Below are 17,373 nucleotides of genomic sequence, written 5' to 3' on the forward strand. Positions count from 1 at the left end.
TTAGCCTTTAGAAACATACATTACTTCTGTGGATTCAGGTATCATTTGAACTGTTACCTGTGAAATACAATCTGCCATAAAAAGCAAAATATAACATGTAAAACTTCCAAGGTAGCCGAAAAAATTTACCATGAGACATGATTTCTTGCAGGAAGTGTAATTTACACAAGATCCTATTGTCTCTTGCAGTTCTCAAAGATAAGCTCTTGTGTGTCTAACACTTGCTGGAATCCTCATTAGTGGACTGACTGAGTCAACAATTTAATTTCAGAGAAACTTGAAAGCCATCAACAGATGGCTCTGTAAGATTTTTACCTTCCCTCTTGCACCTGAACAGAAGAAGGCTGTTTAGCAAATGTGTGTGCAAGTTTTTCCTACTGCTTTAGAAACCTCTTTATACTTGGTCAGAGTTTTTTCAAATCTGGGAAAGTTTAATAGATAGAAGATCAATTTTTCTTTCCTTTTGTATGATAGATGCTGAGTACAGTAGATTCACCATTCTTTTCCCAGTCAAGTCCTCCAGAACAATTGCAAATTTTGATTCTCAACAAGTCTCTGATCTGCAGAAGTCACATCAACATCTCAGCTACAGATACACCTATGTTAATTCTCTGAACACGTTCACACACACCTCAAGAGCATGTATGGAGAAAAGATATGAAGAATATAAAGACAGTGACACATATAATTTATCTTAATTACAATCTCTAATTACATGAATAAAGAAATAAAAAATATTGTTATGATATTGGCCTTCAGACAAGAGAGTTTTAAATACTGTGTTAAATCACAGTACTCTGCCTGATATAGATTTTTCACTATGATCTATTAACAACATTGATTTTAGCTCCATTTTCAAAAAAGAAATATTTTATTTAATTATATTTTCAAGTGGTGCATACAATATGTGAAAATTTCTGTACACATTCACATACATAAAAATGTATTTATACATAATATAGAAGGACTTGGTCTTGGCTTTGATCCTAGTAGTAACCATTGTAACATTTCTTTATCAAAGAGACATCATATTTCATGGAAGAAATAATTTATGTCACTCACTTTGAAACAGCTAGTGGTCTTTTACCTGAGAAAGATGAGACTCCTCATGGGAGAGAAGACTATAGCAGTCAAATCAACATAATTACTTCTATAATAATTTTTTCCCAAAAAACCACACATTTCCAGATTATGTGCTCCACAATTCAAAAGTTACATTGCAATTATTAGACTAAAAGTCTTCTGTTAGAACTGATCTAAATTTCCAAGAACTAACATAAAAAAGAGAATTAAGTACTATTTTTTTAGTATAATGTGGTTATCTCAACTCAATACAAAAAACTCTCAAGAAGTATAACTGTAATGGAAATCTGTGTTTATGCCAGCATAATCAGATATGATCTGTGGAAGCACTGTTTAATTAAAACAGGAGTTACATTACCATGAGGCCTTGGACATAAGCTTGTTATATCACCTTTCTTTTTCATTTCAATTAGGTGGTAATGTAAAACAGTTTTACTGCTTTCAGTGCATTTTTCAAGCTCAAAGAACAAAGCAAAAGAATTTTAATGCTCAGAAAAAGAACAGCACTGTATGAATTATGAATGTATCATCAGATTCATATTTATGAACAATTTTCAGGAAAGTATAGAAGACCTGAATCTCATTTTATCACATGGACAGTAAAGAAAAATATGTAAGGCCAGTTGCTCTTAGATATCTTCTAAAGTACTCTTAGGACTTCTCAGATTCCACACTGCATTAATAAAATATGTGTAAGGTTAGTACTTACCCACAGAGGCATAATCATTTGGAAGTTCAGGATAAAGTTTGTTGGTATTCTTTTTATCTGAAGAGACAATAAAATATCAAGTTATATTATACACCAAGAAGTATTGTTATATTTCATATACTGTTTTTCTAATACATGTTCAATAGAAATAAAATTATTTCAATTATCTAAGGAGCAGTACAGTAGAAAGAAATAAAGACTTTGCCTTATATCCTTGGCCAGAGAAATAAATCGGTTTAACAACAGGACTTGTACAGTAAATTCTCACTTTCAGTGACAGCACTTTGACAGACAAACTGCTATGGAGCTGAAACTTTGCCTCCTCTACTCTACTGTAGGACTTCTACTAATTAAAAATTAACGACAACCTGAAAGAGAAGTTAAGTTTTCTAGAAATCACAAGTTTCTAGAAGCAGGACTAAGAGTTTCTAGCAGGACTGCTCTTTTTACTGCTAAGATGTTTCATTGTACCATGGGGGTTCTATGTATCTGATAAACCTGAATGCTTCCTGTGAACTATTACATGTTTCTGCAACTATACAGACCATTTCTGTAGCAAATCTGTCAGAGAGAGAAGGTTTATTAAAATAAAACAAATGAAAACTTTATCCTTTAATGCTCATGGAACTATCCTAACATACATTCAATATTTGCCCAAGGAAGAGTATTAGCAACACATTTTTATAGAGAACTACTTCTATAATATTTGCATAACATTCATTAATCTAAATTTTATAAAGAAAATATTATCAAAATGCTTTTAACCTGGTGGTGTTGGCCTAACAGTGGGCTTAGGTGGTTCTGGTCTCAATGATGGTCTACCAGGTGGGTCATTTACCTGAAATATACAAACTTTTACTACAAGAAGCATAGCTCTAACTTCAAAGCCTAGAGGTATGCACCAGGTTAGACTGAAAAAAAAAATTCACTTTATCTACATAGAAATTGTATGAATTTGAGAAACACACTAAAGGACTAGTAACATACAGGTATAAAGTAATTCATCAAGGGTTTAAAAAAGATCAAAGTAAATGTCTATCAGTAACACTAACATATACAAGAAAACATCTTCTACAGGTCTCAGTATTATATTGTAAGTGCACTTTTTGAAGGGAAGACAGAAAAAGTAGAAAAATGAAGAGTATCCACATCAAGCCTGGTATGCTTATTTTTTTATTTGCAGATTGACCTGATTAGGTCATCTTAGATTTGATTATGCACTACTATAAAAAAAAAAAAAAGGACACACTGTTGTACTGAAGGATCAAAAGCAGCAACACTCTATTCCAGATGAGCCTACCACAGCAATATTTGAATGAATGTATTACTCACAACCAGTATCTGCAAAGTGCTACACCAACAGAAAAGTTAAGAATGCCACACAAACACCAACATTAACACTGACTAGGAACACTTCAGGAACATAAAAAACCTATGTGAAAAAGAGGTGCATAAATCCTTCTTTGTTCCCTTACAGCTTTTCCTGGATTATTTTTTTGCTCTTCATTTTCATATACTTCAGTGAAGGATGCTAAAGTTTCATACAGATCTTCTGCTTGAGAAGGAAATGGCACATCACCAAGCAAGATGGCACTAGCACGAATATCCTGCCCATAAAACCTGATAAAAAAGAAAAGAAAAATTGCCAGGTATTTGATCATCATAACATTTTAATCAATGCCTAGACAAATTCAACCTGAGCAAATGTGTTTCCTCCTCCTTACCAGCCTTGCAGTTCTCCTACTGATCATCTATTGAGCAATGACAGAACAAGCTCAACACTGTAAATTTGGCTGATACCTGGTATGCATCAGCTAGACCATTTGAAAGCCACTCACACAGCAAACTGAGGGAATACACACCACTTCTACAAAACATTGTAATAGATTCTTTAATAATGTAGTAAAATTCCTTAATGGAAACACTGGAACCTCGATTCTATGAATGAAGACACTAAAAGTTACTGACTTGAACTTTGGAGATACTAGCAGAGTCAAAGTTTTTATAAACACAGAACACTCAGGGTTTCCTTGGATTTTAAACTTAATAGGCTGCATAGAGGAAGCAGCATTCCATAAACTGGGTATTTCCTCAAATTCGGTGACACTGTAAATTTTTTTGTTTCAACTGGTCTGAAAAATTTTTCCTCGTTATTTAGTGAACACCTCAATTACTATCATCTACAGGATTGGAATCATCTGTGACAAGTTTAGCTGGCAAGGTTTTGGTAAGTGGTGGGACCACCATGGGTACCTTCTGGGAGAAGATGCTAGAAGCTGCCGCCATGTTGGAGAGAAGCAGCTCCAGCAGCTCCAAGATGGAACCACTTCTGGCCAAGGTTAAGCTAATCAGAGATGGTGGTAGCACCTCTGTGAGAACATATTTAAAAACAGGAAAAAAAATCTGCACAACAGCAGTGGGGAGAGAGGACTGAGAATATGAGAGAGAAACAGCTCTGCAGATACCAAAGCCAGTGAAGAAGGAGAGGAAGGAGATGCTTCAGGTGCCAGAGTAGAGATTTCCAGGCAGCCTGTGATGAAGACCATGGTGAGGCAGGTTGTCCCTCTGGAGCCCATGGAGGTTAACAATGGAACAGATATCCACCTGCTGCCTGTGGAGAACCCAACATCAGAGCAGCCTGAAGGAGGCTGTGAACTCCATGAAGAGCCTGTGCTGGAGCAGGCTCTTGGCAAAACCTGTGGACCTATGGAGAGAAACCCCCACAACAGCAGGTTTTCTGTCAGGACCTTGAGCCTGTTGGTGACCCACACTGGAGTAGTCTATTCCTGAAGCACTGTATTCCAGGGAAGGGATTTATGCTGAAGCAGTTAATGAAGAACTAAAGCCTGTGGGAAGGACCTATATTGCAGAAGTTTGTGAAGAACTGCCTCCCAGGAGAGACACCCCATGCTGGAGCAGGGAAAAAGTGTGAGGAGGGAGGAGTGGCGAAGACAATGTGTGATGAACTGACTGGAACCCCCATTCCCTTTCTTCCTGCACCTCTTGAGAGGAGGAGTTAGAGAAACTGGGAATGAAGCTGAGCCAAGGAAGAAGAGAGAAGTGGGGGAAGGTCAGGTTTTTAAAGTTTCTTATTATCCCACTCTATATTAACTGGCAATAAAGTAAATTCATTTCCCCAGGTCAAGGTGTTTTTTTTTTAATCCTGCAACAGAAATTAGTAAGTGACCTCCCTACCTTTATTTCAACCCACAAGCTTGTTGTCATACTTTTTTCTGCTCCCATCCTGTTGAGGAGTGACAGAACAGCTCAGCTGACATCAAGTGGCTAGCCAAGGTCCACCCACCACAGATACATAATCTCTAAACTTTCAGAATCATCTCTATACCCATAGCAAGATGTTTAGATTGAAGAAACCTTTGCCCAACAAGAAACTCTATAATCAGCACGGTATGTTTTCACAACAAACTCTTTTTCACACTCGAATGTATCTTAGTTAATTTTGTCACTGTAGTGTCACTGAATCTTCCTGATTTAAAGAGAACTTACTTGCGATTTGTTTCTTTCCTTTCAATTAAACAGGTTCCTTCCAAAGATACACCTGCAAAAAGTCCTCGAGATTTGCAGTATGTATAGACCGCAGCAGAACTTCTCAGGGCAACATCCCCTTCTAAGTTTCTAAAAAGAAAAAAGTTTTGCTTGACATTCTTCAGTATGGCTTTGCAATATGAACAGCAATCGTGATTTTATTTTAATCATACCAAAAGTTAGCAAGAATTTAACTTTATTTTTATTCTTACATACTCTATTGAATATATTAAAGTGGGTCAGCTTTGAAATCTATTTTTAGTTCTTATTTCAGACAGGACCCAGTACACAGTAATTAAGTTGCTTGATAAGGTTTCCTTCCAAGCACAGAACAATGTTGCTTCATGTGAATTCTCTGCATTATATCTCTGGCATTCAGAAGTCTGAAAATGATAACCAAGTTTTAATCATGTTTTAAAATTATCTGATTATGTTTATGGTGGCCTGGAACACTATTCAACATGTCCAGCTCCTCTTTGATTTTATGGTGCCCAAACCAGCACAAAATATTTCAAGTAAGGCCTCATCAGACCTCAAAAGTACTGGAAGATTCCAGGGTTTTTTCCTACACAGAATCACATAATATTTTAAGATTAAAGATGCCTCAGGCAGTCAGCCAGTCCCCCCTGAAGTATAATGAGGCACATGTCCTGTGAGCAGAGTCTGATGCAACTGGGCTTGGTAAGTCTGGAGAAGACAGAAGGAAACTAAGAGCAGCTTTCAAGTATCTATGAAGATGATGCAATCAAGAACATGAAGCCAGGCTCTTTATAGCAGTGTATGGTAGAAATATGCAAAGCTATGGATAGACACAAATTGAAACAAGAATATTTTGACTGGATGTAAGGCAAAATTTCACCATGAGGACAGCTGAACCAAGGAGTAGGTTGCCCAGGGAGCCTGAGCAGTCTCTGTCTTTGGAGGTTTTCAAAACCCAGCCAGAATAAAGGCCTGAGCAACCTTACAGGAAGTCATAACAGACCTTGCTTTGAGCAGAAAGCTAGAGCAGTGATCTTGTAAAGTCCCCTCCATATTAAATTACTCTGAGAGGATATCATCTCATCTTTCGAAGTCAGATGGATTATTCACTTAAGGTTTAAGTGTAATTATTTAGTGTATTTTTTACTTAGTGTCAGGCAGATCTGTAGTGACACAAATCACAGACCCACAGGTTAATGAATGAAAATAATAGTTGTCAGGCACAGCAGCACCTGTGCTCTTTATTGATCCTAGCCTAGCAGCCTCCTGAAAGAAGAGAGTAAAATTCAGAACGCTTTCCTTCTACCAATTAAATGCCTTTATTATGAAAGAAAAAAAATAGGCAACAAGTGACTGAAATGTTAACTCTACAAGAACAATATGGTCCAGTCAACATACTGGTTGTACAGGTTGTTTTGTAATGTTCCAAGGAAAGCCATATCTTTAAAAACTATCTTCCATATTTAAGTCTACCCCATATTTAAATCTACCCCATACTAGGAAAGTATTTTACTCACCTCCCCAAAGGTCCAATTGCCACAGTAAGATTTCCTCCAAGTGTAAGATTCCCTCCTTTGGCAAAAGCTTCTACTGCTCTTTCATGATTCAGTATTATCACTAAGTCTGAAACCTATAAAATATCAAATAAAACTACTATGCTTTTTTAAGAATAAATTTAGAATAGCGTGACAGAAGTAGCTTCTGTTCTGCAGGAAAACAGGTGAAAGTATCAAAGAAATTCCCTTCCCTTTGTTTGAAATGGTTTTCATAACAATGTTGATTCTTTTTCTGCAATGTATTTTGAAACTAGAAACCCTTTCAACTTTTAAAATCAGATTTGATTTTTCCAAGTTCTGAGAGAGTATGTGATATGTTTCTTTTACAGCTGTAAAAGAAGCACCATTTTAATTCTAAATTTCCAAAATAACAAAATTTCATTCTCTATGACTTTTACAACGAATTCTCAGATGTGAAGAGAGATCAGATTACAAAAATTTTTTCATCCTTCTATAATTTAATTAATCAGAAAAATACACAGCTTATTAAACAAAAATTACTTTCCTGAAGAATAAACAGCAAAAAGGATACAGTTTTTCCTGTTATTGACAAAATTTTATTTTCTTGACAGAAAATAAGGGGTTTAATATATATGTGTACATATATATAATGAAGTACTATTTAATTTCTGAAAACTTGAATATATGAGATGTATCCAGTTTCTTCAAGAAACTATTGAAGCAAACAACTGAGGAGCTAACAAAGTATTTTTGAAAGATCAAGAAAAAAAAAATCACTGTTTTTTAAATACTTCACTGCCTGGATTGAGACACAAATTACATGTATCAAAGAACTACTACTATTTAAGTTGATGTCTATTACCATAAGTACTGTAAAATTATAGCTCTCTTCAATTTAACAATTTTCAATAGAAGTCTCTACACCTCTTTTCCCAAACTAGTGAGAATTTCAAAGAAAAAAAGTCTGTCAAATATAAGGATGATCTTATAAAGATCACTCTACGTTACCTGAAAGCTCAATAAACACACTACACATGTATTTAAAAAAATAAATACTGCAGCAGTACCAGTCTGTTCAACTGAGCAGATGACACTTTTGTAGCTTGCTATGATGGATCACCTTTTCAACAGGTATCTTGAATACCCGAGGACTACTGTGCCTGACCTCTCATCTGAGAGACCTGACTGAAGGGCAGGTTCAGAAAAAACTTTCAACTTACCCCAATTTCCAAAGAGCGACAGCAGGGAATACAAGAGGAGATACCAGATTATTTGCAAAGCAAGGTTGGCCTAGAAGTATTACACACCATGTAAGAGAGGCCTTTGTTGTTAGCCCCCTGGGCACCTCCACCCCATCCCAAACAAAGGTGGCTGACACAAGTATTTTATGAATCATCCAGGGACGGAGAGAGAATGTAATTCAGCACGCTGCTACCTCCTCTCACCCAGTAAGAGCATGAATCCACAGCTAAAGCTAAATGAATCCATAGTGAGAAAACCTTTAAACAAAGTATGCAGATGAATTTCAAAATTGGTCTTGAATTGGAGGTACTAGTTGTTTCACTTAGAAAAACATGCAAATACTATGACTACTGAAGACTGTGATTCCCTTCTTGTTGTTTAAAATCACTCATAAATGCCACTACAATTACGTAAGATATAATCTCTCCCACAGGAATAAAATTCAGCCAGTTTCTACAAGGCTTATGGTTCCAAATGACTAAAAGAATGCTGAAACTGGACTCTGGGTGCCTAAGCTACTTAGGGATTTCTGAATACCATCTCTTCCCTAGAAGTAAGACTGTTATAATAGTGCCAGTAGTGAAACAGCATTTTGTAAGATGACTAAAATTTCACACAAAGGCACAGCTTCTATATTGAAATTATTTGAGTAAGCATCAATTGTATATGGTTACAGGATCTAAAATCAGATGGAGATGACCAAAGGAAAAGTGTAATGGATTAATCAAAGCATGTGAAGAGTATGTTTCATTGTCATCAAAGCAAAAAAACCCAAAACCAAACAAAACACCAAAAAAACAAACAACCCCCAAAAAACCCCAAAACCCAAGCACTGGGACTCAAGGTTTTGTACTGCATTCAGATACTGCAGTTAAAAACGTAATTTCTCACAAATATTATTAAGTTTGCATTCACTGCATCCTTGAAAAAGTACACCATAATAATGCCCTAAGTCAGATAGTGAACAATGAGGATACAATTAAACATTGATCTTTTGCTCATTATGAGAGTACTGGCTAACTGGCTGTCGGGACAGGGATAGCTGGTTACTGGTAGGAGACACACTGGGGGCTGGTGTGGACCAGCCTGATCATCTATGCATGGATTCTTCTGAAGAGTAGGATGCCCAAAGCAAGAGGTCTTGTTGGCAACACACCTTTACTTTGATTTTCTTTTGGAACCAGCAGAACAGAAGCTAAACAGAAAGAAAAGAGAAGGACAGAACTGGAGGCTAAGGTGGGAAAGAAAAGGAAAAATGGAAACAAAGATGAAGGACCTGTGAAGAAGACAAGACTGGAAGCAGAGCAGAGAGCTGTCAGGGATCAGATCATCAGGATTTTTCTGAAGATGCTGAGAGTCCCTTACTTGACCATTTCTGCTGGCAGGAAACTGAGTCATTTTCTGTAGCATTCCTTCAGAGGAGGCACCATCAGCTTTGGTGCTCCCAAACTGAAGGGTAAGTCAGTAATCACAAGTTTGAGTGGGAAATGTATAAAGTACAGTAGCATGAGCTAGACTACATTTTACTCCACTTTCAATTTATTTCACTTTGATGCCAGATGGCTCTTTAACATTTGATACAGTATTAAGTGTAGAATACCTTTAATTAACTCCAATTGGCTTATATGTGATCACTGACTGGATGCTTTCTCTAAGGGAGAGATTCAATCTGCTAGAAGTGAGAAATTGAGGAAACAGCTGTTATGTCACTTATTTTAATTTAAATTTCTCCAAGCAATTAGACTGATAGGATCAAAATCCCTATCTTGTTTGTCTTGTATAAATGAAATTTAAAATAGCTTTTTTTACACACAAAAAATTAATTCTGCTGTCTCACTAACATTTAAATCTTCATCAATGCCTTTTAATTTCTTGCAAAAAGTTATGAAAAAGTATTTCAAATGCAAAATTATACCTCGATTCCAATTTCAAATCCACCACCAAGGCCGGCAATTCCTATTGCAGAAGGAGCAGACCAAGCTGTTATGCAAAACAAGACAAATTTACAGATTTTTTACCACAGTATAAAAAATAGTTATTTAATGATAGAGTTTAAAAAGGCTAAAAAATTCTCTCTTTAAAACTATGTTCAAAACCACTCCAAAGCAATCACATAACTGTATTGGTTTATCCCACAGGAAGAAATTTAAGAAATACAAACCCTCATGATTTAAACAAATCTTTGTTACAACTTATTTATTTTATAATTGCCCATAACTGGATATAATTCGTTCCTCTAGTGAGCTTTAAACTATGCACTTTTATATTTCATCCTTTTGTGCAAAGATACTGAAGGATTTGCAAAGGTAAAACAGGTACAAAATTTTGAAAACGGCTTTCAAACGAAATATTGTCACCTACTGGCTGCTACATCTCACATCTTGAGTTTCCTGCTATGAAAAGAAATAATGAAGAACAAATATTTCTTTCTTTTCATTTTCCCACGAAGTATGAAAGAAAAATAACCACTTACTTCCATTAGGAAGACGAGCTAATACAATTCCACTTCCCCCTCGAGCAGTCACCAAAAATCCAGCTTTGATAACAGATAAAACAGCAAGGCCTTTGGCTTTAGCTATTACATGAGCTGAAACAGCAAAATTATTTATTCAAAAACTTGTAAGAAAGGTTCTAAGAGAAGGGGAAAATAAAACCACATTTAACAATTCTGAACATGTAAGAGTCAAGTAATCAAAGCAAAAGCTTAAAAACTGCAATAATGCAGAACAAGTATGACAGCTCTACTCCACAGTCAACCACAAAGCCAGGCACAGCTCCCATTACCCTGCTCTCACCTCTACACTCAGCTGCTTCAGCTACTCTGGTTAGCACACAGAGTAGTAGTTTGCTTATTGCCACAAACATTGTGTGTGAGTACCCTTAAACAAGATAAAGAGGGAATCAACAGTTGACATCCATATCTCAACAGATTTTTGGAGGTCAGGAGTCTGAATTTAAATCACAGCAACACACAGCAGCCTAATAAGCTTGTATCATTAGACAGTGTCATCATCCTGCAAGTCTTGTTATACACCTTCTGGAACAAGCATCAACACCAGATGAAGGAAGACACTAGGACAAACACAGAATAACAATTGCAAAAATAAAGAGGATAGCAGCAAATAGGAGCACTTAGTCCATATCAAAGGAGAAATGAACCCTGTTCTCTTTCACTCAGCATATTTTTTACATCTAACTAATTCTAATAAACAGAGGCTCAAGAACTAGAGCTACTATTCCAGGTTTTCCCTTGAGAAAAGACATTCACAGGTGATCATGAGACAGTCCATCTACCCCACAGTGAAACCTTCCCAAGCAGATACCTGTGATTGTAAAGATGCAAAAAATGTCTTCCAGCAAGTAATGTCTCCCTAGAATACAGCAAACCAAACCCCTTTAATTCCAAAATATTTTCACAAAAGTTACGGCACCCCAGATCTTCATTCCTCTCTTAAGTTCTGATCAGTGAAAATAGGGAATTGGTAAAAAGAGTACACTTGCAACACAAGGGAGTGCTAGAGGTCTTAGCTGAAACAAAACATTTTCTTTACTCACGAGGTATGATTTTATCGGGGCCATTTCTGGAAGTTATTTCTGTAAATTCTCGTAGTATTTTAGCTGCCTTTTTAGCTTCTGACTTCAAGTTGGAAGGTATAGGATTATTCACTGTAAAACATGAAAGAAATTAGAAATGTTATCTACAGTCATCCCAAGATAACTTATAAAAACAAATCAGTGTAATTTGTAGGGGAGTGATTCTTTACAAATGACAAATAAATCAAACAAAACTGGGAAACAGTAAATACATGAAATTACTCTCAGCATCAGACCCACATTTTGCCTCTGATGTTTTTATCACAAGACACCACTTAAGAGCACACAACCTCAGTTCTTTTCAGCAATGTGTTCCCTATGGGCCTTCTCAGTAACAGCAAGGATGCTGGAGATACACCCACAGCTGCTCCTGTCACCATTTATGGACTTGTTGCCTAAGAATTTGTTATACCTTCTCAAACTGCAGACTACAGTAGCCAACACAAAAAATCTTGAAAATTTGCCACAAAAAGAAAGAGAAGAGATCATAAATTTTGCCAAAGAATGTTGATTCTGTTTAAATCTACGAGACCTGCTGTCACTAATCAACTACTGAACATTATCAATTACTATACAATATTAATATTCTGCAACAATATAAATACCCCTTTATGTATGAACAGTAACATTTCACTTGTAGATTTGCAAAAGGAGGCCTTAACATAGATATAAACATGAGTTTGTTTTGGTCCTCACATCTAGTAAAACTTCTCAAAGTTTTAACTTAAATTATTCTTATTTTCTTGTCTGGACATATCAACATCCACCATTTCCAAGTTTATCAGTGACAAATTATCCCAGTAATACATGAAAGTATTGTCAGACCCAATATGTATCTAGCCTCACATCTTGCCTCTGAAAAGAACTAGCCACAATATTTCCATAAAATTCCACTGTACTTAAATTCACAAAAGCATAGAGAAAAAACCTTCAGCCTGGTTTTCTGACAGGCATTCCCTCAACAGTCATTCACCTCTTCACTCAGGGTTACACTCCCAGCCAAAGCCATGAAGGTGAGGACTAAATATATTGTGAGATTAAATCAATGAAGCTTGGAGAGCAATTTAGCTCAGAACTAAGTGAAACACCAAGCAGCAAGTCAGCCAAGTTTCTGTCCAGGCTTCATTGACTAGAAGAGGAATTACACCTCTACTTTTCAAAGTGAAGTATATTCTTTTCCAAGTAAGAAGGAAGACTCCCATAATGAGATTTTAACAGCAGAGTCCCTGAATTAGCTTTTCCTGTGAAAGCTTGTAGCAACACTTGGCTCCTGTGAAACTGCAAAATGTAAAACACTGGAGAGTATGAAGTAAAACCAGGCATTGTGAGGTGCAGAAAAATCAGCCTCTTTTGGAACAGAAGAAAACAGATGCATGGAATGCAACAGTCTCGTCTGTGCTGCAGTAAGCGACAAGACATTACTTCTATTTCCTAATAACCCCTTCTGTTTGCAGAAAGTTAAGATGATGGCCAAGTCCCCATTTGTGAAAGAAAGGGGAGGTTAAAGCTGTACAGTCTAAGAACTGAGGACACGATCAAATGCTTCCAGCATGTGCAATGTTCTCTGAGTGTTATGGCACTGAAACTGTAAGCCAGTTTGCAGGAATTTAACACGTGCATTTCTTCCTCACTTCACTTGTCCTGAACGTGACCACACGGACACAGCAATAAGAGAGGTCAGGGTAGCCCAAACAAAATATTAATAGATAATTGCTTTTGGTGGATTAACAAACTCGGCTGGAGTAAATGTCACTATTACTTCTGTTGTAATAGAAGTATCTGACATTACATTTTGAAGGACAGAGGGGAAACACTACCAGCATTTTGTAAAAGAAAAATAAGAACTTTGGGTTTTGTATGGAGGTTCATTGAGGAAGTCACAAAAAGCATACTGCATCACCATGCTTTTCAAGAAGGCATTAATTATACACTTTTAGCATGACAATTTGCAATTAATAATTAATATTGTAACACGCAGAGTATGTCCATTTGCATAAACAGATGAACACTTTTGTATGAAGGTTTTCACTTAACATATTTTATAAGTCTAGAGGTCTTGACTTTAGTGAGGGAGGGTAACCTATTCAGTCTCCCCCAAATACACATTTCATTATACTTACTTCCTTTAGCTTTTCAATAAAATTTAAGTGGAAGGTGTGCTTCACATCTAAACTGTGACAGATGTAACTGACAGTTACATGCCTGACCAATAAGGCTCCCAGCAAAGTAATCTTGACAATGAAAAAAGGATGTGTGCACACAAGAGATAAAAAAAATATATGAAGCAAAAGCAAGCATTATCCAGCTTCTAGATCACAGAGAAAAAAAATATGCTTCTGTGGTCCTCTCACTGTCCTCTTCCTTATCTTTGCATGCATTCCTTCCTCCCTTTTGCCTTCCCTTTGACCAACCTCAGAATTAGGAGGAACATCACAGAATCACAGAATGTTAGGGGTTGAAAGAGAACTCAAAAAGGAACATCAATTAATTTCTTCTTACTACTAAAAAGAGGGAAAAAGGGTTTTCATTTCAAACAGAGTAGAAGAGAAATACCTTAGCTAAAGTCCACTGTGAAAACATGAGATTTTTTCGGACCAAGAAGTCTGCAAAGCAGAAGCAGATCAGTAAAAAAAAAAAAAAAATTTAAAATATTTACAATTTTCATACATATTGTCAGATTCAGAATCTCAGAATTGCTTCAGAAAGACCTTATGGTTACCAGAAAACAGTGTATGCAAGTTTCTGTGCACACAGGAATTAGTATTTAATTGAAGACAATTTAAAGCTGAACTTCATGAGTCATAAAAATAAATACTGCAACACCTCACTGTCCCTTCAAGTCTCAGTACATAATTGGTTTCAAAATCAGGTTTTTGCACACTTTGAGGCAGGAAGGAGGATGTCTAAGTAACCCTTTTCAGTGTTTATTTTGAACGTTTCACAGGATACCTAGGCTGATTCCATTATTTTCCTACCTGGTTCATTTGCATTCTAGTGTTGCTATTTAGGAACAACTTAGGAAGAAGTTTCTTTACAATGAGGATGGCATTTTTCAGAACAGGTTTCCCAAAGAGGTGATAGATGCCCCAACGCTGGAACCATTCAAAGTCAGGTTGTACAAAGCTCTGTGCAACCTGATCCAGCTGAAGATGTCCCTGCTCACTGCAGGGGGTTGGACTAGATGACCTCTAAAGGTCCCTTCCAACCCAAACCATTCTATGATTTCTCTGCACTACAAGGCTAAGCATTATAATCCCAAATGCAAGCTTTGCACAGAAAAGTAGTATTACTCAGTGAAACAGAAAATTATGTATTTCTGCTCCCAGTCCCTCCACGATGGTATTTTTCATGCCACGTGTTCTGGAATTCCTTTCCTACCAGGGGAGAGGGGAGATGATCAGATATTCCTCATCTAGCTCTACACTGCTCCAAGAAGAACAAGAGTAACAAAACCTTCCATCCCCAAAATAACAGCTGAAACTTCACTTTCCCCCTGTATTATTTGCTTCTTACATCAATACTGCTTCTGCATCCCCCGGGGTATCTACAGGAATTCTTACTTGTATTGGCTCCTGCTTTCTCCTTTCCTTCCATAGACTGAAGTGATGCAGAATTATTTTTCTTAACTAAGAAACAGCACAAAGATTAGACAACAACACACTGCCAGTTACTTTGCATGGCACCAGATTTGTGTGCCTTTTGGAGCAGACTAAGAAACGGGTGATACTTCTCAGCCACAGTAGAGATAGAGAGGGGGTGAGAGGGAAGGATACACTGTCAACTAAACTTGTAGAGAAGGGTTCCAAGTAAGATGACTTGCATCCAGATTTTAATTTAGTAGCAGGTAATTGAATTAAAGAGACTTTAATTCGCAAGCAAGCATGGCACAGAAAGGCTTTAATAACAATGGATCAACAAGCCAACTGATTAAACACTTCCATTGCTGGAAACCAACACTGTTACTCAAAATGGCTACATATGATTCTTTCCATAGTGACTCATTCTGAATTCCCTTATTCATTTTCGTAATGTTACGTAGATTTTAATGAACTGGTAGGGGGTCTTGAGGAACTGATGACTTGTTTAAAAACAAACAAACAAGGAGTTCATACTCTGATTGCAATTATATATAATATGATGCTTAATAAAGCCTGGCTGGACTCCCACTTTGCTAAGCTTGCTAGAGTCAAAGCAAAGAAATCTAGTATTTTTATCACTGAGGAAAGGGGAAGGTCTGGCCTTCTCTCTTAGGCTATGTAATGCTCAAGATTTTGCTGACAGAATTCAAAATTAAACAAGGACACAGACAATACTTAGTACTAAAACAGTGTATTTTAATGGTTAGCTACATAGGATTGGTGAGGCCTCACTCTTACTACTAAATTTTAAATCAGTTTTGTAAAACCTTGTTCAAAGGCAAATATTGCACAAAGAAAAATTGCACAAATCTGCCAGACTAGAAGCTCAAAATAGTTGCTTACTTTTTTTTAAAAAAAAGGAAAATATGTGCATGAAGTTTGCACTAGGGTGGTAGCTGTTCCTACATGCAGTAGAAATAAAATGGCTGAAGATAATAGTCAAGGTCAGAGATAAAATCTTCTTTTTACTTATTTTAATTACCATGTAAACAGATAAAACCCTAAGAGGTGTTTCTGTGACACCAAAAAAGGTTTAAACTTCTGTTCACTTATCAAATTGTCCTCCTCCCCCTCAAGCTTACCTTAGGATTTGAAATATAAAATTACTTCCTTAAAAACTGATTTATTACTGTAAGTCTACTGAACACATGTTAAAGAAATATGTTTTTATTTTAAAATAGTGTATGAAATTTTTAGCAATAAACAAAAGTTCCATTTTCATTTTGCTCCTTGAATAACATAAAGAATAATCCCGTAGCACTGTCTTCACTATTAGCTTTTAACTATGCATATATAATTGCCTGTTTTCTATTCAAGTAATGCTCAGGCAAGAGGTAACCAGGAGCAATAAGACAATAATATCTATCAGGAGGATATACTGACTGATGGATTTTTAATGCCATGACCAGTGAAGGCTCAGCTGGGATCAAGCTTCATTTGCACTGCTGCTAGTTGTTGAAAGAAGATATTGAGCATATGTGAGTCAGCAACACAAACCCCATGGGGGAATATCACACCAAAATTGATTAACTGCTTAATTTGTAAACTGATGAGGCAAGTGCGTCAGCCTCTAATTTACATTCTGACTAACAGTAATAATGTGTTGGCTGAACATTTGGTGAAATTATCTGAGCAAGGTATAATAAAGAATTAGAAAAGCCTTTTTACCTTAAAAGCTATAACTAATTCTGATGTAATCAAAATTCTGCTGAATATGAGCAGATGCAATAAAGCGTGTGGCAATATGAGAACCTTAACATCAAAGGTAGTTTCACAGAAGACTGGTGATAAACTAGAGACAAAGCCTCACGTGCAGATTTCATACATATGAAAAACAAAATAAAGGCAATAGCCTTTAAGCTGAAATCTAACAGACTCCTGTTCCAGAGCCTGAGCTCCTTAGTCCTAATTTTGGAGTCAACGGCAAGAGGCAGATACTCTTTTGAGACTCCAGGAGGAGAAAAGCCTCAGAGCATACACGTTGATCATCCTGCCAGAAAGCACTAATGGTAGAGCAAGAAGGAGTCTAGGAAAGCAGCAGAGGAGAAAACAGCAATTCTTAACA

At 36.6% G+C, this 17,373-nt stretch overlaps 1 protein-coding gene across 2 annotated transcripts in view; it reads right to left on the reverse strand.

Annotated features, from left to right (window-relative positions):
* The window catches only part of SH3YL1 (SH3 and SYLF domain containing 1), a 40,945-nt gene that overhangs the window by 18,106 nt on the left and 5,466 nt on the right, over window positions 1–17,373 (reverse strand). The window contains exons 2-10 of one of the 2 annotated variants that reach the window (XM_071741805.1): window positions 11,632–11,742; window positions 10,550–10,663; window positions 9,992–10,056; window positions 6,835–6,947; window positions 5,300–5,428; window positions 3,268–3,412; window positions 2,558–2,630; window positions 1,793–1,849; window positions 209–329 (exon numbers count right to left, since the gene is read on the reverse strand). In XM_071741805.1, the coding sequence (XP_071597906.1) occupies window positions 268–329; window positions 1,793–1,849; window positions 2,558–2,630; window positions 3,268–3,412; window positions 5,300–5,428; window positions 6,835–6,947; window positions 9,992–10,056; window positions 10,550–10,663; window positions 11,632–11,742 (869 nt within the window). In that variant the 3' untranslated portion in view covers window positions 209–267. Of the gene's footprint in view, window positions 1–208; window positions 330–1,792; window positions 1,850–2,557; window positions 2,631–3,267; window positions 3,413–5,299; window positions 5,429–6,834; window positions 6,948–9,991; window positions 10,057–10,549; window positions 10,664–11,631; window positions 11,743–17,373 lie in introns of those variants that run through there. The other variant, XM_071741804.1, reaches the window with a different exon arrangement.

The sequence above is a fragment of the Heliangelus exortis genome, chromosome 3, assembly GCF_036169615.1.
Source record: "Heliangelus exortis chromosome 3, bHelExo1.hap1, whole genome shotgun sequence".
NCBI lineage: Eukaryota > Metazoa > Chordata > Aves > Apodiformes > Trochilidae > Heliangelus > Heliangelus exortis.